This window comes from Myotis myotis, unplaced genomic scaffold (assembly GCF_014108235.1).
Source record: "Myotis myotis isolate mMyoMyo1 unplaced genomic scaffold, mMyoMyo1.p scaffold_m19_p_13, whole genome shotgun sequence".
Lineage (NCBI taxonomy): Eukaryota > Metazoa > Chordata > Mammalia > Chiroptera > Vespertilionidae > Myotis > Myotis myotis.
In genome coordinates this window covers 8,527,195-8,550,296 of record NW_023416317.1, presented here as the reverse complement: position 1 = coordinate 8,550,296, position 23,102 = coordinate 8,527,195, and the positions used below count along the sequence as shown (strand labels likewise).

Here is a 23,102-nt window from a genome sequence, read left to right as displayed (position 1 = left end):
TTTTAATACTATTCTGATGAAAAGATTAACATGATACTAGGAAGTCCATGACAAGGGGCAGGGGAAAAAGAAGTGTCACAAGCTCATGTCTGCAGGGACCAAACAGGTAGAAGAATGAAATGGGCCAGGTGGACCTGGGAAACTATCACGTGACCAATCTAAAGGGCAGCCCCTTTTCAGTGTCAGCTGATTGTAAGCCCAGTATCCATTCAGCAATTGTTACTGCATGTCTACCATGTGTTGTGCTTTTCTGGGCACTGGGAATTAAGTAGGAAATCAAAGGAACAAAAGTCCCTGCCATTGTGGTACCTTTTAATGGAAGGAAACAGATAATAGATAGCAAATGCAATCATTATATTAGATGATGATGACTAGTTAGAAATAGCAGGTCAGGATAAGGAAAATCAGGAGTGAGGATGAGGGGTGGGATTACAATTTTAAGTAAGGGTGGTCAGGGTTGGATTTTTTGAGGTGAGATTTTAGTATTGACTGTGAAGGAGTGAACCACTGAACTTTCTGGAGATACAGTGAACATTCAGTGCAAAGGCCTAAAGTAGAGCCTGCCTGGGTTGTCCAAGCAACGGAAAGAAGGCCAGAGCTGAGTGAGCAGGCAGGAGAGTGGGAGGAGACACAGGCAGACAGGCACAAGACCTGTGTACGCCACCTCATAGGCCATGCAGGCCGTGGCTTGTACTTTGGGAGAAGTAGGAGGCCACTGGTATGTGAGTACCGGAGTGACTTGATCTGACTTCTGTTTGAATGAAACCATTGGGGGGTACGATATTGAGGTAGGGTGCAGGGGGAAAGGGTAAAAGCACTAAGACCACTTAATCAGCGGTTAACCCAGGCAAGAGATGATGTTGCCAGACCTCCCAGGTTTTTAAAGGAACTGGAATCTTGACCTTAATGATTTTCCTTGAGTTTTCCTATGTTAGCAACTAATTTAAGAAAAGCAAACAGTTTGAGTCTACCTAAATAAGTCTACGATTCTGCCATGTGTTGACAATTTGCTCCCTTGGGTGTAGAAGTGGAGGGATTCAGAGTAAGCTGAGGACTCTGGGCCAGCCTAACTTGGGGAGGGTAAGAGTTGATTTGAAGCTCACATGAAAGCTTGACTTTGATTTGCACGTGAAATTGAAGGAAGGGAAAGATAATGGCCCGCAACTATTCACAACACCCAAAAAGTAGAAACAGCCCAAATGTCCATCAGCTGATGAATGGATAAAAAAATAAAAAACATGGAATATGCACACAGTGGAATATTATTCATCTGGAAAGAGAAAGAAAGTATTGAGCCTCAAAAGCATTATGCTAACTGAAAGAAGCCAGAAACAAAAGTTCACAAATTGTATGATGCAGAAAATCCAAAATAGGCAAAACTTTTGAGACAGAAGACAGATGTGGCTTCTAGGGGTTGGGGGGAGGGATGGGAGAGGAGTGACTGCTTACTGGGTACAGGGTTTCCTTTTGGGGTGATGAAAGTGCTCTGGAACCAGATAATGATAATGGATGCATCCCATTGTGAATATACTAAATGTCACTAAGTGTACACTTTAAAATTGTTAAAATGGTAAATTTGATATTAAGTGAATTTTATCTCAATTTTTTAAAAGGGCATATGGGAAAACATTGTAAAGATATGTATTTTGTGTCTTTTTTAGCCAGAGTGGAGTCTTTGTAATTGGGAGTGAAGGGTGATAACGCTATAAAAAGGATGTTTGGCCAGATAGGGAAAGGTGTTGACTGCCAGGCCAAGGAGTTTAGAATCTCTGCTTTTGGCAGCAGTGAAATACGCACTCCACAGGAGGAAAGCAACCAAAGGGGTTGGTGCCTGGGAATCCCAGCCTCTGGGTTTCAGAGGAAAGCAAATGGCCCCCGGTTTCACCAGTCTGTAATATTGCTACTCAAGTGATTGAATTTTGTGACAATCTCACAAAAGTCTCAAACAAAATTAGAATTTCTTCTTCTTTTAAAAAATATTCTGGTTAGCCCTGGCCAGTTTGGCTCAGTGGATAGAGGGCCTGCCTACAGACTGAAGAGTCCCGGGTTCCATTCCGGTCAAGGGCACATGGCCAGATTGCAGGCTCAATCCCCAATAGGGGGTGTGAAGAAGACAGCCGATAAATGATTCTCATCATTGATGTTTCTGTCTCACTCTCCCTCTCCCTTCCTCTCTGAAATCAATAAAAATATATTTTAAAAAAATATTCTGGTTATAAAAGTTTGTCATTAAACAAAATTAGATAACTATGTGAGATGATGGATGTGTCAGCTACTTTTATATATATATAAAATCACCGCATTGTACACTTTAAATTTACACAATGTTATATGTCAGTTATATTTCAATAAAGCTAGAAAAATGTAAGTATTACATAAATATGTATGTTAATAAAAAGCCCCTTTAATTACATTCTTTCACTTTCTGCTCCCCATAAATCCAAAGTTATCTGGACTGTTTTCTATGGACAGAGTTATCATTATCATAGTTATTGCTTTTTCACAAAAATAGACACATACACTGAGTGGCCAGATTATTATGACCACCTGATGTTTGTAGGCAAATTAGCTATAATTTCGCGCTGAAGTTGCTAGAGGGCCAGACCATTATAAATAGGGAAGCAGGTTGTTTACCACGACAGTAGAAGTGATTTTTTTCTGAAGATATGGGTAAACAATGCGATTTAACAGCCTTTGAACATGGAATACACACACACACACACACACACACACACACACACACAGAGTGGCCAGATTATTATGACCACCTGACGTTTGTAGGCAAATTAGCCGTACACTGCATCATATGGGATATGGAAGCCGAAGGCCTGTTCGAACACCTTTGCTGTCTGCAGTTACCAAGATAAAACGTCTCCAAGATACCAAGATAATTCACACTGGAACACAAGGATTCGACAGTCGAGCATTGGAAAAAAGTCATGTGGTCCGATGAATCACGTTTCCAGTTGCATCATGCAGGTGGCAGAGTGAGAATTTCGGGGAAACAGCATGAAAACATGCACCCCACATACATGAGTACCACCCTTCAAGCTGGTGGGGGCAGTGTTCTGGTTTGGGGCATGTTTTCCTGTCATGATTTGGGCCCTTTAATTCGTGTGGAACAACGTCTGAATAGCACAACATACCTAAGTATCGTTGCTGATCAAGTTCATCCTATCATGTTGATGGCGTATCCCAATGGAGATGGCTTCTTCCAACAAGACAATGCGCCATGCCACGGTGCTCGTATTGTGCAGGAGTGGTTTCAAGAACATGAGGGAGACTTTACCTTGCTTAAGTGGCCCCCACAATCACCAGATCTCAATCCAATTGAGCATTTGTGGGATGAAGTTAAAAGAGCCATCAGGCAGCTGGTTCCACAACCATCAAATCTCACAGAACTGGACAGTGCTATTTATCAAGCATGGTGTCAGATTCCTCGCATCACCTTTCAACATCTCGTGGAGTCAATGCCAAGAAGAATCGCTGCAGTATTGAAGGCAAAAGGTGGCCCAACGAAGTACTGATGGGGTGGTCATAATAATCTGGCCACTCACGTTCAAATATATCCCACGTTTAAAGGCTGTTAAATCGCGTTGTTTATCCATATCTTCAGAAAAAAAAATCGCTTCTACTGTCGTGGTAAACAACCTGCTTCCTTATTTATAATGGTCTGGCCCTCTAGCAACTTCAGTGCGAAATTATAGCTAATTTGCCTACAAATGTCAGGTGGTCATAATAATGTGGCCACTCAGTGTATTATGTATAGTATTTTATATGTTGCTTTTTAAAAACTCTTATTTTGGCTGTTTTACCACTTCTGTCTTTTGGATTGCTACATTATATGCTGTACTTCTATTTGTTGAGCGTGGTTGACCTATGAACCAAAAGGTCGCAATTCGATTCTCAGTCAGGGCACATGCCTGGTTTGCAGGCTCGATCCCCATTGTGGGGCAGCAGGAGGCAGCTGATCAGTGCTTCTAGCTCATCATTGATGTTTCTATCTCTCTCTCCCTCCCCCTTCCTCTCTGAAATCAATAAAAACATTTTTTAAAAATTGGAAAACAATTGCCATTTATTTCTCTATAAAAAGGTTGAGGTATCAGAAAATATGAAAGCAGCTAACGCTTACTGAGCAGGGGCACTGACTATGAGCCAGGTGCGTTTCTCAGCATTTAACCCATTGACTCCTCATGACAGCCTGATGAGGTAGATGCTGTCATGATCCTCCTTGCACAGAGAAGCTCACGGAGGCGGAGATCAAGCATGCCCAGAGTGGGGCGTGGAGAGCTGGCTTCAGGTCCAGCTTTAGTGGCAGCTGATGGTTGTCATGAGGGACCTTGTGTGAGATCACAGAGATTTTTCAAGAGACGTCAATCTGGAATTTTGTATGAAATTTTTCAAGTTTTAATGTTGGCTTAAAAAAAATAATAGCTTGCCCTAACCAGTTTGTCTCAATGGATAGAGCGTCGGCCTGCGGACTGAAGGGTCCCAGGTTCGATTCTGGTCAAGGGCATGTACCTTGGTTGCAGGCACATCCCCAGTAGGGGGTGTGCAGGAGGCAGCTGATCGATGTTTCTAACTCTCTATCCCTCTCCCTTCCTCTCTGTAAAAAACTCAATAAAATATATTTTTAAAAAATAATAGCTTTATTGAAATACAATTCAACTACCACAAATTTACCCATTGGATAGTTTTTAGTGTATTCACGATGATACTCAGCCATCACCTCTCTAGGTCCAGAACATGTTCACCCCAAAGGAGACCCCGTTTCCACCCAGCAGTACTCTCCACCCTCCCCTCTCGCCAGATCCTGAAGCCACTCATCTGCTTTCTGTCTCTATGGGCTTGCCTATTCTGGGTATTTCATATAAGTGGAATCACATGATATGTGGCCTTTTGTGTCTGTTTCTTTTACTTGACTTGTTTTTGAGGTTCATCCATGTTGTAGCATTACTTTTAGTGACTGAATAATGTTCCTATGTGTAAATACACCACATTTTATTTATCTGTTCATTAGTTGATGGACACTAGAGGTGTTTACACATTTTGACTATTGTAAATAATGCTGTTATGAACATTGCTGTATAAGTATCTCTTTGAGGCCCTGCTTTCAGTTCTTTTGAGTATACTAGGGGCCAGGTGCACGAAATTCGTGCACTGGGGGGGGGGGGGGTCCCTCAGCCCAGCCTGCCCCCTCTCACATATTGGGAGCCCTCAGGAGATGTCCTACTGACGGCTTAGGCCTGCTACCTGCTCCCCCTGGGGAGCAGGCCTAAGCCGCAGTCCGGCCTCCCTTTGTGGGAGGTGACCAGGCTGATCAGGGGAAGGCACCAGCCCCATCACACTGCTGCTGCAGCCACTGCCAGTCACTGCAGCCACCAAGGTTTTTTCATCAACACAGACTCCAGTCCCTTCACCATGAAACAATGACAACTTTCTTTAGGCATTTTCAAGATGTGTCTTTCATAGGATATGACATTTCTTTATTATTTTTTTATCCTCACCTGAGGATATGTTTCCATTGATTTTTAGAGAATGTGGAAGAGAAAGGGAAAGACAGAGAGAAACATCAAAGTGAGAGGAACACTTTGATTGGTTACCTCCTGCATGAGCCCTGACCTGGGCCCCGGCCAGGGAGGAGCCTGCAACCTAGGTACATGCCCTTGGTCAGAATTGAACCCAGACCCTGCGGTCGGCCAAGGCATTATCCACTGAGCAAAACTGGCTAGGGCAGGATATGACATTTCTTAGCCCTGCAGCAGCAGACCTTCGTTTTTTTTTTTTTTTGCCAGGAGTATGGTGAAAAACCCTAGATCACCTTTTTGGATTCTTATTACCCAAGTTACTAAGAATATTACCAGTAGCATACAGGGAGCTTAGCCAATGAGCAGTCAGAAAAGGTGTTTCCTCTGTAGTTCACACCGATCACTGGCTCGGCCCCCAACCCAGGCCTGACGCCTCGGCCAGAGGCATGACCCCCATCACCCTCCGATCGCCGAATCAGCCCCTTGCCCAGGCCTGACACCTCTGGCCGAGGCATCAGGCCTGGGCAGGGGACCCCCAGGCCCCTCCGATCGCCGGCTCTGCCCCCCCCGCCCAGGCCTGATGCCTCTGGCCCAGGCGTCAGGCCTGGGCAGGGGACCCCCATCACCCTCCAATTGCCAGCTCTGCCTCCCGCCCAGGCCTGATGCCTCTGGCTGAGGCGTCAGGCCTGGGCAGGGGACTCCCAGACCCCTCTGATCATTGGCTCGGACCCCCGCCCAGGCCTGACGCCTCTGGCCCAGGCATCAGGTCTGGGCAGGGGACTCCCACCTCCCCCTAATCACCAGCTCTGCCCCCCGCCCAGGCCTGACACCTCTGGCCGAGGCTTTAAGCTTGGGCAGGGGCCTCCCGCAGCTCCAATGGCTGGCTCCATCCCTGCCCAGGAGCCCCCTGGCTCAGGCCCTTCCTACGCTGCTCAGGGCCCATATGGGGCCTACCTCAGAGTGACCTGGGTGCCAATGAAGTTCCATGGACCCAGGCCGCTGGGCACCTATGTATGCAAAATAACTGCCATCTTTGTTGGGTTAATTTGCATACTCATCCAATTGGCTGGTGAGTGTAGCGGAGTGACACTAATTTGCATGTTTCTCTTTTATTAGTGTAGATACCTAGAAATGGAATTGTTGGATCCCATTGTAATTCTGTGTTTAACCTTCTGAGGAACTGCCAGGCTGTTTCCACAGGGACTGGACCGTTTTACAATATGCCAGCCATGCACAAGGATTTAATTCCTCACATCTAAACCAACACTTGTCATTTTTTGTTTGTTCTTATTTACTTAATAGCCATCATAGTAGGTGTGTAGTGGTATTATTGTGGTTTTGATCTGTATTTCTCTAATAACAAATGATGTTGAGCAACTTTTCATTTGCTTATTGGTCATTTGTATTATTTTCTTTGGAGAAGTACCTATTGAGATCTTTTGCCCATTTTGAAAATTGGATTATTTGTTCTTTTATATATATATATACTAAAGGCCTAGTGCACGAAATTCGTGCACGGGGTGGGGGTGTGTCCCTCAGCCCAACCTGCACCCTCTCCAATCTGGGACCCCTCAAGGGATGTCCGACTGCCCGTTTAGACCTGGTGGGATCGGGCCTAAACGGGCAGTCGGACATCCCTCTCACAATCCAGGACTGCTGGCTGTCAACCGCTCTGCCTGCCTGCTTAATTGCCCCTAACTGCTTCTATCTGCCAGTCTGATCACCCCCTAACCACTCCCCTGCCAGCCTGATCAACGCCTAACTGCCCTGCCCTGCTTGCCTAGTCACCCCCAACTGCCCTGATCCCCCCAACTGCCCTCCCCTGCAGGCCTGGTCCCTCCCAACTGCCCTGCCCTGCTTGCCTAGTCACCCCCAACTGCCCTGATCCCCCCAACTGCCCTCCCCTGCAGGCCTGGTCACCCCCAACTGCCCTCCCCTGCAGGCCTGGTCACCCCCAACTGCCCTCCCCTGCTGGCCTGGTCACCCCCAACTGCCCTCCCCTGCTGGCCTGGTCACCCCCAACTGCCCTCCCCTGCTGCCCTGGTCACCCCCAACTGCCCTCCCCTGCTGTCCTGATTGCCCACAACTGCCCTCCCCTGCTGTCCTGATCGCCCACAACTGCCCTCCCCTGCTGGCCATCTTGTGTCCACATGGGGGCGGCCATCTTGTGTGTTGGAGTGATGGTCAATTTGCATATTGCCTCTTTATTAGATAGGACTAGAGAGGCCTGGTGCACAAAAATTTGTGCACTTGGGGCGGGGGGGGCGGGGGGAGTCCCTCAGCCTGGCCTGTGCCCTCTTGCAGTCTGGGACCCCTCGGGAGATAACGACCTGCTGGCTTAGGCCTGCTCCCGGGTGGCAGAGGGCAGGCCTAATCCCTAGGTGCAGCCCTTGGTCGAGCTCAGAGCAGGGCCGATTGGGGAGTTGGGGCGCCGCCCCCTGTCATGCACAGAGCAGGGCGGATTGGGAGGTTGCGATGCCACCCTCAGTCACGCTCAGGGTAGGGCCGATTGGGGGGTTGGGGCACCGCCCCCTGTCACACTCAAGGCAGGGTCGATGGGGCGGTTGCGGTGTCACCCACTGTCACGCACAGAGCAGGGCCAATCAGGGGGTTGGGGCGCTGCCCCCTGTCATGTACAGAGCAGGGCCCATCAGGGGGGTTGGGGCTCCGTACCCTGTCACGCACAGAGCAGGGCCCATCAGGGGGTTGGGGAGCTCCCCCCTGTCACGCACAGAGCAGGGCCCATCAGGGGGTTGGGGAGCTCCCCCCTGTCACGCACAGAGCAGGGCCCATCATGGGGTTGAGGAGCTCCCCCCTGTCACTCACAGAGTAGGGCCGATAGGGGAGTTGGGGCACCGCCCCCTGTCACACACAGAGCAGGGCGGATCAGGGGGTTGGGGCACCGACCTCTATCACCCACAGAGCAGGGCCGATCAGGGGGTTGGGGCACCGCCACTCTCACACTCAGGGCAGGGTCGATGGGGAGGTTATGGCTCTACCCCGTCACACACAGAGCAGGGCCCGTGGGGTGGGGTGGGGGTTTGGGGCGCTGCACCCTGTCACACACAGAGCCGCAGGGCGATCAGGGGGTTGGGGAGCTCCCCCTATCAGGCACAGAGCAGGGCCGATCAGGGGGTTGGGGTGCCGCCACTCTCACACTCAGGGCAGGGCCGATGGGGAGGTTATGGCTCTAACCCGTCACACACAGAGCAGGGCCTATGGGGTGTGGGGGTTGGGGCGCCGCACCTTGTCACACACAGAGCCGCAGGGCGATCAGGGGGTTGGGGAACTTCCCCTATCAGGCACAGAGCAGGGCCGATCAGGGGGTTTGGGCGCCTTCCCCTGTCAGGAACAGAGCAGGGCCGATAGGGTGGTTGTGGCCCCGCCCCCTGTCACACACAGAGCCGCAGGGCGATCAGGGGGTTTGGGTGCTTCCCCCTGTCATGCTGATCCTAGTGCTGGGAGGCCTCGTGGCTCCGCTGATCCTGGTGCTGGGAAGCATATTACCCTTTTACTATATAGAATAGAGGCCTGGTGCATGGGTGGGGGCTGGCTGGTTTGCCCTGAAGGGTGTCCTGGATCAGGGTGGGGGTCCCCACTGGGGTGCCTGGCCAGCCTGGATGAAGGGATGATGGCTGTTGGCAGCTGGTCACACACCCTTCAGGGTGGGGGTCCCCACTGGGGTGCCTGGCCAGTCTGGGTGAGGGGCTGAGGTCTGTTTTCAGGCTGGCAGGTGACTGAAGCTCCCAACTGCTCCTTTTTTTCTTTTCTTTTTTTAATTCTGTGCCAGCTTTAGCTTTGGCTCCAGCTCTGAGGCCTCTGCTGCTGAAAGCAGGTATCTGGTTTGTTTGGGTTCTATAATCGAAACTCTGTATCAACTCCAGCTCTGAGATCCCAGCCGGCTGAAAGCTGGTTTCTGGGGTTTTGTTTAGCTTCTATATTTGTTACAATGTTTCAAACTGCAAGCTCAGAGGCCGGCAAGGCAGGCGGGGAACGTTGGAGTCCTCCGTCACTGAAGCAAGCAAGCCTCATGTTCAGTTTAAGCTGCCTGGCTGCCGGCCGGCATCTTGACTGGCAGTTAATTTGCATATCGCCCTGATTAGCCAATGGGAAGGGTAGCGGTCATATGTTAATTACCATGTTTCTCTTTTATTAGATAGGATATTCCAGATATACAAGTACCTTATCAGATATATAATTTGTACAAATTTTCTCCATTCTATGTGTTGTCTTTTCACTTTCTTGAAGGTGTTATTTGAAGCACAAAAGTTTAATAATTTTGATGAAGTCCAATTTATCTATTTGGCTTTGTGTTTAAAGAAATACCTGGTAAATGGGATTCTAGCCTACTAACCACCCACTTGTGATTGCTGCTCTGTTGCCCCTGCCCCCACAAATCATTGAAACTGATGCTTTGTGAAAATACCAATTTTTCTGAAGTGGAGAGGGCCAAGAAGGTCTGGAAAGTAGCAAAGGTAGATTTCTCACCTGTAGCAATATTATTTCAGTTCACCATTTCTGCTCCTGAAGCTCCTCACTTAGAGCAGTTTGGTGGGGAGGAGGATGTGGAGAAGGAAGAAGAGAAAGGAGTCGAAAGTGGAGAAGCGGATCAGGGCCTCTGTGTCCTGGAGATCTTATGTGATCATAAGAGAGGGTAAAATAGACTGAACAACTTAAAAGGTCAGAAACTTTGCCTTGAGTCATAGATGGTGCCATTTACAATCAGAATGGCCATGGGATTGTAGTGGTTTTATGTTTCTGGGAGGAAAGGTTTAAGAAAGGTTTAGGGGCTATCTAAAAAGTTAATGGGGTTAAGGTCTCCCTTTTTATATGAGAAAATATGTGGTTAGAGCATCAGACCATTCACCAAAGGATCTCGGGTTCAATTTCTGTTTGATGTACCTGGTTTGCGGGTTCCATCCTCAGCCAGCCAATCAATGTCTCTCTCACATCAATGCCTCTCTCTCTCTCTCTCTCTCTCTCTCTCTCTCTCTCTCTCTCTCTCTCTCTCTCTCCCCCTCTCCCCCTCTCTTTCTCTCCCCCTCTCCCCCTCCTCTCTCTCCCCCTCTCCCCCTCCTCCCTTTTTCTCTCCTCCCTCCTTCTTTCCCTCCCTCCCTTCCTTCTACTCTCTAAAAGTCAATGGAAAAAATATCCTCAGGTGAGGAGTAACAAAAAAGAAAACATAATATAGAAAAGTGGTGTGGGGGAAGTGGGTTTGTTTGCTGGTTCTGTGACCTTACTTAGAGCTGGAATTTTGCTGAGGAAAGAGGGAGGAAAGATCAATGTTGAGCCTTCCCTCTTGTACCAGTACACCTGCACTATTAGTTGAGAGTTCAGCCCTAACGCACTTTGTGGACTAGCTTGGGGAGCTGGCACCCACAGATCTTATGGTGTGTGGGGAGGTGAGTTCCAAGTTTCAAATAACACCCTTACCTTGGGAGTGAAACTGTTGATCTCTGGGAGAATAAGCATTCATCTCATTGTCACCTTGACTTCAGAGCCTTGTACTCCTAACCCCAGTTCATGAAGTCCGATGATTTAGGGGTGGGGATGAGTTCCTGTATGCTTAATGTGAGGGATAAGGAAATGCTTTCTTAAAGACATGGACTTTGCAGAGGGACTTGATTGAACGGTAGGGTTTCAGCCAAGGGGAGGAAAGTATTATAGATGGAGTGACCTGTATGAACAAAGGCTCGGGAGCTAGAGTAGACAACATGTTTGAAGCTATGCATTGGTCATTTTGGCTGGACTATAGAGTGCCCGCTGGAGGGGACACTTAGTTCCAGAGGGGTTGGGACTGGGGCACTCCTTGAGTGCTAGAAGAGAAGTTTTTATTGAATTCAGTGGTCAGGGGAGCTCCTAAAAGTGTTAGAGCAAGGACTGACATAGCGAAAGCCGTGCTTCATTCTGCAGACTGATCTGATCGTGTAACATGGAGAGATTAGAATCTGGGCTCACTATGTGACAGGCATGGTGCTAATAATAGCTAACACTTATATTCACTTTCTTAATCTTCTCATGAAGTAGTTACTTCTCTTTCACTCATAGATGAGGAAGCAGGCACAGAGAGGTTAAATGATTTCCCCAGAGTTAACAGCTAGTAAGTGGTAGAATTAGGATTCACCTGGGCAGATTGGTTCTAGAATCCATGCTCTAACTGATGGGCCCATCAGATGATGATATTTACAGCCAGTTCGGTGAAAGCTGTATCAGAACAAAGGTGTCATCGGAATTATTTTTAACAGTGTGTTTAATTTTGCATTTTATTGTATCCAGGCAGTGCACTGGAACTCGAAACAGTCAGCCTCTTTTTATAGCTAAATGTTGGCCCAACTGTTCCATTCCTTTTCTATAACTTAATCCTTTCTCTCTACTTTTTAAAAACTACTTTACCTGAAGGCTTTAAATGAAGATTTTAAATCAAGCTTGTCAGTAGTTAATAAAAACAGGCCAGTATTAAATTCCTAGAACTATTTGAGCATTATTCAGTTTAAAGTTATAATTTATTACCTTTTATGTGTATATTTTTAAATTTTTCTCTTTCAAACAGTTTTTTATCACTGGTGAATGTTTCTTTGGGAGAATGTATATGTAGTTACACAAATATGATTAAGAAAACAAACTAAAAATACAAAGCTTTGAACTTCTTGGCAACTGATAACATGTGTACAATGAATACATGTACAGGTTAAGTCTTTCAAAAGATAATTACCCTCATCTTTAAGTCTCCTCTTTTCAGCTCTTCATATTTTTCCTAATTTTGCACTTGATTGTCAGCAATTCCAGCCACTGAGCTGATAAATTCCATTTCCTCCTTCCACTGTTCTCCCTCTACTGGAATACTGATGTGTGCATGACAGTCTATAAGATACGGTATTTCACTGCTGGGAGCACAATTAGGAATGGGTCTTGCCTGCCATACCCCATATGCAGAAGAGAGACTGGCTCTGTCTGGAGAAGAAAGAAGGAAAGAGAGAGATGTGGTCAGAGGAGGGAGAGGGGATACAAACATAGGCTCAGCCAATTTTAGGACGAAATCAAGAAACCAAAGCCAATGCATCTAATTCAGTGGATCCGAGTTTCTTGTTACTAAAATGAAGGCAGTCCTTTGGGGTTGATAGTGGAGAATCTCTGTTACCAACCCTGTAATTTGCACTGATAACTATACTGTAGTTGCTGGTTTTCAAGTTTATTACAATGTTGTATTGGGATCAGTGGTTTTTTCTAAATAAAAAGGCTGGTTGTGTGGGGTCTTGCATCTTACAAAATTTTAGGAAATTTTTAGCCATTTTACATCAAACTGGAATTAAAAACTGGAAAGATCAACCTTTCTTTTCACTTAGTGATGTCTTTGGTGTTTGAACAAAACATTTACAGTGAATCTGTTGTGCAAATAATCATTCTTGTTAAGAGAGACCTTGTTACCCTTGGCACCTCCTGGGAACATCCCTAAATTTGGATGGTGAAGTAAGGCCATATTTTAAATACATCCCTGGAAGGGATGAAATGCTCAGAACTTGGCAACGTTTCACTTCTGACGGCCTAGCTCTTAAGCCACAAACAATCTAATTGGTGGTTACAGCTTTTTCCATAAGAGCATTTTGATGAATTAAATGTTTCTCCTACTTCTTACTCTTTTCATGTCCTCAGCGAAATTACTATATTGTGTTCACCTTGTGCCTAGCGGAGTGCCTGGTGTGTGGTAGGCAATCAGGAACCATTTGAAAACTTGAGTCCTCATTACTCAAACCTTATGATACATACCACTATCTGTGCTGACAGATCCCGAAGGTCCTTCGAGCTACAAAACATCAGAAGTGTACTGATAGGAGAACCAATTGATCGTATGCAAGGCACACTGCTATATTAAAATAATTACCTTACATTAATGTAAATTGTATTGGGTCATTTTCTTTTTATATTTTTGAGTACAGAGGAGGGGTATTTAGGCAAGAAGCCATCAGGCTCTTTATTATGGCCTGGTAGGTAAAACCACGTTTGAATTTCTGTTGTACTCTTGTTTATAGACAGTGCCCTTTGTATAAGGAGCACTTTTTAAATGCTGCCCAAATTTGAGTATTGGAGCACTGTACTTGCTTGGCTAGCAGTTTTGGCTTTTGTTGGTGACTCATTCGAACCTTTAGGAAACCCAAACCAATTATGGATATCAGAAACTGCCTGATCTAGAAGGAGTTAGGACTTATGGATGAGGAGGGTGTGGTAAAATGTATTAGCTGTAACAGAAAAGATTGATAGAGAGATGTCAGAAATTGCCTGCCATTCTCTTGGTCCCTACATCTTCAACTTGATGATAAATTTCTCAGATAAGAATTGATCTGAGTTGCTTGGCTTGATATAGGATACTTATTTATAGTATTTATTTTGTGTTAAACATTACACCAAGTGCTTTCCATGGGTATTTTCATGTAATCCTCAGAAGAAGCCTGGCTTTAACTCTGTTTTAAACTGTGGTGTAGGTAAGTTCGGCGACTGGCTCAGGTTACACAGCTTGCAAATGGGAGAGCCAGGATATGAACCCAGAAAGAATTCATAGGGACTTACTCCAGAGCCCTCCCTCATTTTCCTTATCTGTAAATTTTAAGTAATACAACTTCTTCCTTACACAATTGTGACTATTAATTGAGACAGTGCAGTAAAGTATCAATGGCAATGCTAGTAGGTGCTCAGTAATTGATAACTGTATTCGTAATGATTTAATAACTATCAATGCTAAGAAGATACTTAGTATTTTTCATTTTACTCTCTGCTGTGCTTTCTTTACTAAACCAATCAAAAAGTTTGAAGGGGTAAAAAAAAGAGGTAGCAGGGATAGGGAGAGAATTGCCATATTGGCCCCCATCGGCTAGCAGCCGTATCAGTGAATCTTGAAGTATTTTCACATGTAAAAAGGGGGCGATCAAGCAGTGTCTTGAGGAAGTGGGACTGTACTTCGCGTTGCCATTCTCCCTGTTTTCCTCCTCACCCTGTCTGTATTCAATAGGCAAGCTCCCTTTGGTATCCATATAGTTGGGTAGCCTTAAGCTTTTCTTTTAGTGGCAACTCCAAATGCTATTAAAATTCAAATTTTCAGTTATCTTAAGTGTGGAATTATAAAATTCAAAGTAATTCATAAGCTGTGTATTTTAAGCTAGGCAAAACAGAAGTTAGATGTTTTTATGTAATTCTACAGTTTTTCAGTGATTTGGGAAGAATGAAAAATTAGAAGTCTGCATGGGGGACAAGAGTTAGGAACCCTATTGTTACCAAGGGAATTACATGCTTTACTCATGCATTTTTCTCATTGGTACTTTCATTGGGTTAAAACTTTAAAAATTGTTCTTTATCATTTTAGTTGTTTCTTTTGGTTATTTTGTTTTTACTATTTCTTAGCTAAGGACAGGAAGCATCCATAGTTTCACTTTTTGAAAGTTAGGTTTGCATGAAATCCAGAAAAAAAGTTTACATACTTATTTCTAAATCTTTTCAAAATAAATCACATATTTTTTCTAAAGCTTTAAAAGTTTGAATCTAAAATTTAAAACAACCCTTTTCAAAAGAGCCCTTTGTTGAATTTAGGTGCAATAACATTTACTTATTTTTACTCTTCTTTAAACATTTTTATTTTTCTACAAGTTGGACTTTGTTTCTTTAGCCACCTCTGTCACACCAGATGTGCTAGATAAAAAAACCCACGAGTAAACTTGCTTCCTCCCTACCTAGAGAAAGCACCTGTGAGCAGGCAATACGTGTCACAGGAGTGCTGATATTACTGCTCTGTGAACATGATCAAAATCCTTGTTTGTCCCAGCCTTCAGATTTTCACATCTTCACATGCTCTTCATTAAGTAGCCTTTTACCATCTTTCCTTATCAATGAGTCTCTCTGTGTGTATGTGGTTGGGAGAGGTGTTTAATTTAGTGAACTAAATCGGACAGAAAACAGTATCTTCTAAACATTTTCTAAGAATGCTGTGCATTGCCCTAAGCCCTGTGTTCCAGCCCTGACTAAGCAACGAGGGAGAGACTAATAACTCAACTTCAAAGTGAATCAGATTTTTTTTTATTACTTTTGGGGTTAATGAATCACTTGCAGGAGAAATAGAAGGGGAAACAGAGAAATTTGGGGTAGTGTCTCCCAAATCTGTCAGCGGGTTCCCCTCTTCTCTCTCCTGCACTCCATCTTACACTGATTGCACGGTCTCCTCTTTGCTGGACAGAAGTTCAAGTCCCCCAGGCACAGGCTGTGACCTCCAGTGGCGGCCTCGGCGGACACCGGAACGTCACCTGGGCCGCGTTTCCTCGCCCGCCTGCCTGCCCGCCCCGGTTTCCCGCACGCCCGGCGGCCGCGGCCCATTCATGCTTTTGACAGCTGCGTGGCCGCCGGGAGCGGAGGGTTCCGTGCTCCCTGCACCAGCCCCGCGCCCCGCCCCGATCGGAGGGCCCGACGGGGACCAGTGTCGGCAGCGCCCCGGGGTGGGCCGCCGGCTCCTCCGTAGGTAGCTGCGTTTCCGACTTCGCCCTGGCTCCACTCCGGGGGCTTGACGTGCAAACTTCGCCGGAGCGAGCTGAGAGGGAGGGACCGGCGAGGGGGAGGAGGCGGCGGGAGGCGCTTCTGCTTAAGGGAGCCGGCCGGGTGCCGCCGCTCGGACGGACGCGCGGACGGAAGGGCCCGGGCCGGGGATGCGAGCGGCCTCAGGGTGGGCAGCCGAGGGCCGGGCTGCGTTTCGGGCCTCCCCGGCGCGGGCGGGCAGGCGGGCGCCGGCCTCCGGGCCGGGGCTGGCGGCAGAGGCAGGCAGGGGACCCTGCGCCGCGGAGTGTGGCGGCCGGCGGCTCGTCCCCTCCCCCGAGGGCCGCGGGAGGCGAAAGCGAAAGCGAGCCGGCGGCGCGGACTTTGCGCCCGGGGCGGGGGGTGGCCCGGGGGGAGGCGGGCTGGGCGGCCGGGGCGGCTGTCAGGCGCCCCACCCGGCCCGCGGGCCGCGCACGCCGCCGGAACTCCCCGGCGCCTCCTTAAAAGCGGCCCCCGCGCGACTCTTTTCCCCCTTTTTTGTTACATTGTAGGAACGGAAAGAATGTCGGAGCGGGCCGCGGATGACGTCAGGGGGGAGCCGCGCCGAGCGGCGGCGGCGGCGGGCGGAGCAGCGGCGGCGGCCGCCCGGCAGCAGCAGCAGCAGCAGCCTCCGCAGCCCCAGCGGCAGCCGCCGCCGCCACGGCGCCCACGGCCGGAGGACAGCGGCCCCGGCGCCGCCTCCACCTCGGCCGCCGCCGCCATGGCGACCGTCGGGGAGCGCAGGCCCTTGCCCAGTCCCGAAGCGATGCTGGGACAGTCGTGGAATCTGTGGGTCGAGGCTTCCAAACTTCCTGGGAAGGACGGTGAGTGCCCGCCCCCCGCCCCCCCCCCCCCGCGCGCCCCCTCGGGCCGGTCCCCTCCCGCGCGGTGCGCAGCCCCGCGGGGTCGGAGATGCTATCGCTCGGTTGGGGGAAGCGAGGTGCCCGCACCTACTCCGTGCGTGCGTGAGCCTGCGTCACACCCGCACTGACCTGCCTCCCTCCTCCTGTGTGTGTGTGTCTCCTAGGGACGGAATTGGACGAAAGTTTCAAGGAGTTTGGGAAAAACCGCGAAGTCATGGGGCTCTGTCGCGAAGGTGAGTCCAGCCCCCTGCAGGCTCCGTGCCGGCGCCCCCGCCCCTCCTCCCGGCGCGAGGATGCTGCCCGGGGAGGAGGCAGCGGGAGGACGCGCGGAGCGTCTGGAAACCTGGTCTCCGAGGGGCTTCCCGTGATGGGCGCGTCCTGGAGCCTCCGCGGAGGCCTGGCGCGGGGCGGCCGCTCAGTGGTGAGCGCTGGCACCTGCGGGAGTTCGGGTCTGACCTGGACGGAGGCCGACCGGGGGAGGAAGGAATTCTCCGCTTCCGAAAGCGTCTCCGCACAGGCGTTCGGGGCTCTGGGAAGGAAACTGGCCACCTGCAAATTTCTGCTGGCAATCCAAATGAATTTTGAACTTTAAAAAAGATGGCGCGTTACCTGTGCAGCCTTATTTTTATGGAATTTGAGTTACAAAAGTTCAACAGGATCATCACACCTGAGGAGCGGTTGGTCAGATTTTTTGTGAGCTGCCAAGGTGTGTGTTGGGGGGCGGGGTGAGGGGTGGGAGCATATCGTGAAACAAGTGTATATAGTGCCCTAAAGGTGAAAACAGTCTAATTATTGGTCAGTTTTTAATAAAACTGTTTGGTAGAAGAATACTGTAGGGAAGTATCTGTAGCTAAAGGTGTGCCTCCCAATGAAAGGTCAGCCATCTAAACTGTCAGACTTCCTTCAGATTTCCTTTGTGTTTTTGTTTTGTTTTGTTAAATAGTCATATTTGCTATCTAGTTAATGCCTGTGCCAGGCCTGGGCACACTGGTCAGAAAGAACTTCTGAGGCCAGTCCACCTTTGGTTCAGGTCGAGTTATTGTTTTTTCAGTGGTACTATGGACAAGGCCCTGAGTGGAATCTGGTAATCCAAAATATTGAGTTTATATTCCCCTGTGCAATTTTATTTCTCACATGTAGCCCTTTATTTTGGTATAGTTACTGCCCAGAGCACAAGAATAGGTAGAACTTTGGCAAGTGGAACATATTAAAGTCCAGAGTTGGCCCGTTGTTACCGTCTTCACATTTATTGTGTTTAGTGCCGATCTTTTCTTCACATCCACTGTTTTGGTTTTTTGAATTGGCCACTTGTTGGCCTCTTGGCATTAGGAGGAAGAGTAATTCCATTGGCAGCTCTCTGAGAACTTCCTATTGGAACAGATTATAGAGCAAATTAGTTGATTTTGAAAATGAGAATTGCTGTTTGCAAGCAAAGGAAAAAGAGGGAAAGCACAGGACTTGCTGGTGATGTTGCAATAGGAAAAGTCAGTTGTTAGTCCGGTTTTAGTGTTGAATTGGCAGCTTGCCTGGGCTTAAAAAATTAAAATCACTAGGTGGCAACTCTCATAGGAAGCAGTTGGAGTAGAGCTTTAAGGACCTGACCTACACTTGTTCTTAGTTTTCATTCTCTGGGTGTGGATACATTTCCCATAAAGGGTTTCTAAATCTATGTGAAAACAGCATGCTAATTATTGGTAATTTCTCTATAGAGGATGAGTACGTGTGTAAATGTTTCACTGGGCAACTGGGTCTGGACTGAGACCCACTTAATTTAGTGGCCTGGACGCAGTTTCTGTTGTGTTTGTTATTTTCTGCTGGGACATATTCATTATCAGGTTTGACCATGAAGATCTAAGACCTCTGAACTACCATCTGGATGTGCAGAGGAGTAATAGATTTGGTTGTATGTGATTCTGACCAATCAAAGTATTCGGGACTGTTAGGGGTGCCATGTTTTTAAACCGCTCTAACCATTCAGGGGATGCTGAAGTGGCTAGCTCATCTGAAACTCTGCCTGCCTGTTTGGAGTAGAGACTGAAGTTTTTAATTCAGTCAGATCTTGATTCATCTGGGACAGTTTAAAAATCCAATCATCAGAAGGTTCAGCACTCATCCAGTGGGCCTTTGTGTGTTTTTTGTTTTTTTAACAAAGAGCTTATATCAGGCTGCTTAAGAAATGAAAGTACATTTAAAAATTATCAAAAATTATTAGACAATTATCCTTTGTCTTTGGTTACATTATTTCCTACCAAGAAAAGGTGTTTTGGAATTACATCCATATTAAATTTCTCGTCAATGAGGTTAAATTGAGAAGAAATGTGTAGATAACTTGGTCGTATGAAGTATAGTGGAACCTCGTTTCTGGAACTTAATGGGAGGCTGTTAAAGAAGCAATTTGTTTGAAAAGTGAATCATTTTTCCCCATTAGAAATAATGTAAATTGAATTAAACCCACTCCAGACCCCCAAATGATTCCTGTTGCTTTAATCTTTCTTATAGTATACAATACCTGTCTAATGCGCTGTTTAATTTATAAATAAACACTTCTTAAATTTGGTGAACCACCCCCTACTAGCCTTAAGGGAACTTTCATATATCACTGCCTCTGAAATGCTATCACTGGCTAACTGCTTTTCCTTTATCCAATCAACACCAGTTTTTCTACTTATTCAATTGCCTGTGATTGCTGTTTTGTGAGCACTTTCACACCCTTACAACATTAGCACTCTTGATGGCTTCCTTATGTTTTAAAATTGTGCTAATCCTCAATTTAACCAGCAGCAAAAGCATTCTTTCCTTTGTTACCTGAAAGAAGCTTTTTTGTCTTACTGAGATATCAGCATGAAAAGGTTGTCAGGTTGAAAACTGAAGATTTGGTTGACAACCGAGACCTTTTTTTTTTTTTCTGTGAACAACTTGGTCAAGAACTGAATTATTCCAGATGGGAGACGTTCAGGAACCGAGGTTTGACTGTACTAAAAGTCAGCGACTCTCCATCTTGGAAGATGTCTTGAAATATGGAGTGGAGTTCTTGAATTCGCCTCTAGTTCATAATTGAGGACCTAAGAATTAGAAATCTGGGTGTGAGAGGAGGATGCTTAACCTTGAATTAGTTCTTTCACCTCTCAGATTCTAGCTTTCCCTTTTTGTAAAAGGAGATAATACCTACTTCCCAAGGTTGTTGTAGGGGTTGCAATTTAATTAGATAATGTATTGAAAATTACTGTATGCTTCTTACAGCCCTTTCAACTGCTGGTAGTCTGAGACCTGATTTCCTAATTTGATATTTATCTAGGTCAGGGGTTTTTAATCCAGTACTTTAATGGGCTTCAGGGGGTCATAGTTCCCCTGAAATTGTATGCAAAATAGTATATATGCTCACTTTCTAGGGAAAGTATCCACTTCTTCTCTTGGATTCTCAAGTCCCCAGATTTAAAATTGCTAACCTAAGGTCTTGATCTTTTTTTCCTCTTGTCCTTTATTTTGGCCAGTTTCCTCATGGCAAGACTGCCCAATGGTTATAGCTGTGGGAAAGTTTGGAATTATTGATTTATATGGAAGTAAGATTATTTGAGGTTTAGCTGATACATCATTCCCTCTTCCAATTAATAAGTAGGCATATTTTAGGATAAGATTTCCGTTATCTTTCAGAGGTCAGCCTGTTTTTCATCTTCATCCTCATACTTGTATTGCCTTGTTTTCTTCTAATTTGTAACATTAGTTGATTGTACAGTTGATTTTGGTGGAAAAAGATTGATAACACATTTGACTTATTTCAAATGACTGAACTCAGAAGATAATACCTTTCTTTTCAGGTGATTTGTGAAATTCTAGAGTCCACAAAATTATATTTAGATGAACTTAATTGGTGTAAGTTAACTAATTAGGGTTTCTGAATTAGTCCCTGAACATATTGGGAGCCTTTAAAAATGAAAACATTAAGTGCCTTAATTTCTTGGAAATTAAAAAAAAAAAGACACCTATATGGTGTCCTTGTGGGTGTCAACAGTGTTTTTGGAAAATAACATTTCCTTTGGGATGCTATCCCTAACTTCTCTTCAGCTTGTTATACAATATCAAAGTAGCCCATCCTTTTCTTCTCCAGACACTCTACCTTCGCCATGTGAAAGCATGTATTATATGTTGGCTTTCATTAGAGTGTTAGTTCCCAGAGGACACTGGCATGGCTGACTGACATATACAGGGTGGGGCAAAAGTACATTTACAGTTGTTCCTATGAAAAATAATAATTAATAAGTAATTATGCAAGAATAAACTCCGTTTGGCATGCTCACAACTGTAAACCTACTTTTGCCCTATCCTGGATTTAGCTCCTGCACACTGCTTAGTAAATATTTGCCCCCAAAATGAATGCATTGGGCTGTCCTGAAGATTGAGTCACTCAAAGATGAGGGGTTTAAATGACCAATTTTCTATTGTGTTGTGACTTAGTCTGTGGATGGAGAGGTGTGCTTTATGGCCACTGGGGAGGCCAGAGGCTGTCTTTCCGCAGGTCCTGTTGCTGTCTGTCCTGAGTTTAGCACTCCATTTACACTTTCCTGAAAGAGTGCAGACAGGACATCACCTCTCTTATCTCTGATATTTAGGTAAGGGCATAAGATGGCAACCCAGGCTGATGTCCACACTTGTTGACAGGTGATTTTTTCTCATAATAACAGGGACATAATTGAGCCTAGGGCAAGATGGAAAAGAGGCTGGTTGGCACCTACTGGCAGTTAGGTTTTAAAAAAAAAAAAAAAGAACAGACTGAGGAGGTAGGTTAGCCTCAATCAACACAGACTGAGTCAACGTAACAATACCACTTTTTTCTTTCCTAGGTAAAAAAAATAGTTTGTAGTTACCTGAAAATACATGGATGTTTCTGTGAAGTACTGTTAAAGTAACTACATTTTAGGCATAAAACCCTCTACCTGAAGTTAAGAGCATTTTTATTTTTCTCTAGGGTTTCTTTTCTATTTTCCCCTTCTTTTGTGTGTGTGTGTGTGTATGGACAATTTGAAATTTATAAAAATAGAGAAACTACTGTACTGAGCCAGCCTCCTTTTATCCATCACACAGCTTAAACAACTGCGTCATGGCCCAATCTTGTTTCATCTCTACCTAGCTCCCCACAGTGAATTAGTTTGAAGGACATCCCAGACATCATATCATTTCTTTTGGTTTTCTTTTTTATGTTTCCATGGACTTCAGCTTGTCTCCTACACAATGGAGCCTTACAGTTCTCTGCACCTTCTTTTCAGGCACGCCAGGCTGCCATTTCTCATCTCCCCTATGAGTGCTTGACAGTGCTTACAGACTGCCTGTATCTCAAATGGGGTTTGAAACTGAGCCTCAGACAGAAATCAGTGAGATCCAAGTTCACTGCATCGGAGTCACAGTAATACACATTTAAGAAGTACGCAGGTGATTCTGTTGCAGATTGCCCACACTTGATGCTCACCTGGATGAACATTAGGGCTGCAGTGACAGCACCCTTGCTGGCAATTCCTATAGGAAACTCTCTGCTTGTAAAATCAGCAGTAACCTAGAAGTCAGAGTCCCCCCCATGGAGACCTAGAGAGACTCCCCTATAGCAGGAAGTCTTTCTCCTGATTGTGGCACCTTAGCTACTTTAATGCAAACTACAGCCTGTGGGCCAAATCCTTCCTGCAGGCTAACTAATAATGTTTTTTAAAAAATATATTTTATTGATATTTTACAGAGAGGAAGGGAGAGGGATAGAGAGTTAGAAATATCGGTGAGAGAGAAACATCGATTCAGCTGCCTCCAGCACACCTCCTACTGGGCATGTGCCTGCAACCAAGGTACATGCCCTTGACCATAATCGAACCTGGGACCTTTCAGTCTACAGGCCGATGCTCTATCCACTGAGCCAAACCAGTTAGGGCTAAGAATGGTTTTTACATTGTTGAATGGTTGAAGCAAAAACTCAAAAGATGATTATTTTATGACATGAAAAATATGAAATTCAGATGTCAGTGTCCATAAGTAAAGTTTCATTGGAACATAGCCACGTCCATTCATTTGCTTATTGTCTATGTCTGTCTCCATAGGATGAATAGCAGAGTTGAGTAGGTGGGACTGAGACCTTACAGCCCACCAAGTCCAGAACAGGCTGCCTGGGTCTTTACAGAAAAAGTTTACT

General features: G+C 46.2%; 1 protein-coding gene across 9 annotated transcripts in view; it reads left to right on the top strand.

Annotated features, from left to right (window-relative positions):
• ATXN7 (ataxin 7) overlaps window positions 1-23,102 on the top strand; it is a 172,852-nt gene that overhangs the window by 32,339 nt on the left and 117,411 nt on the right. For 5 of the 9 annotated variants that reach the window (XR_004971455.1, XM_036331667.1, XM_036331669.1 and 2 more), the window contains exons 3-4: window positions 16,586-16,897; window positions 17,101-17,169. The exons of 1 other annotated variant lie outside the window; for it this stretch is intronic. Coding sequence is in view for 7 of the 8 variants with exons in the window: in XM_036331667.1 (XP_036187560.1) it covers window positions 16,597-16,897; window positions 17,101-17,169 (370 nt within the window). In the remaining variant the exon portion in view is untranslated. Of the gene's footprint in view, window positions 1-15,605; window positions 16,225-16,585; window positions 16,898-17,100; window positions 17,170-17,196; window positions 17,643-23,102 lie in introns of those variants that run through there. 3 more of the 9 variants (XM_036331664.1, XM_036331665.1, XM_036331670.1) reach the window with 3 other exon arrangements.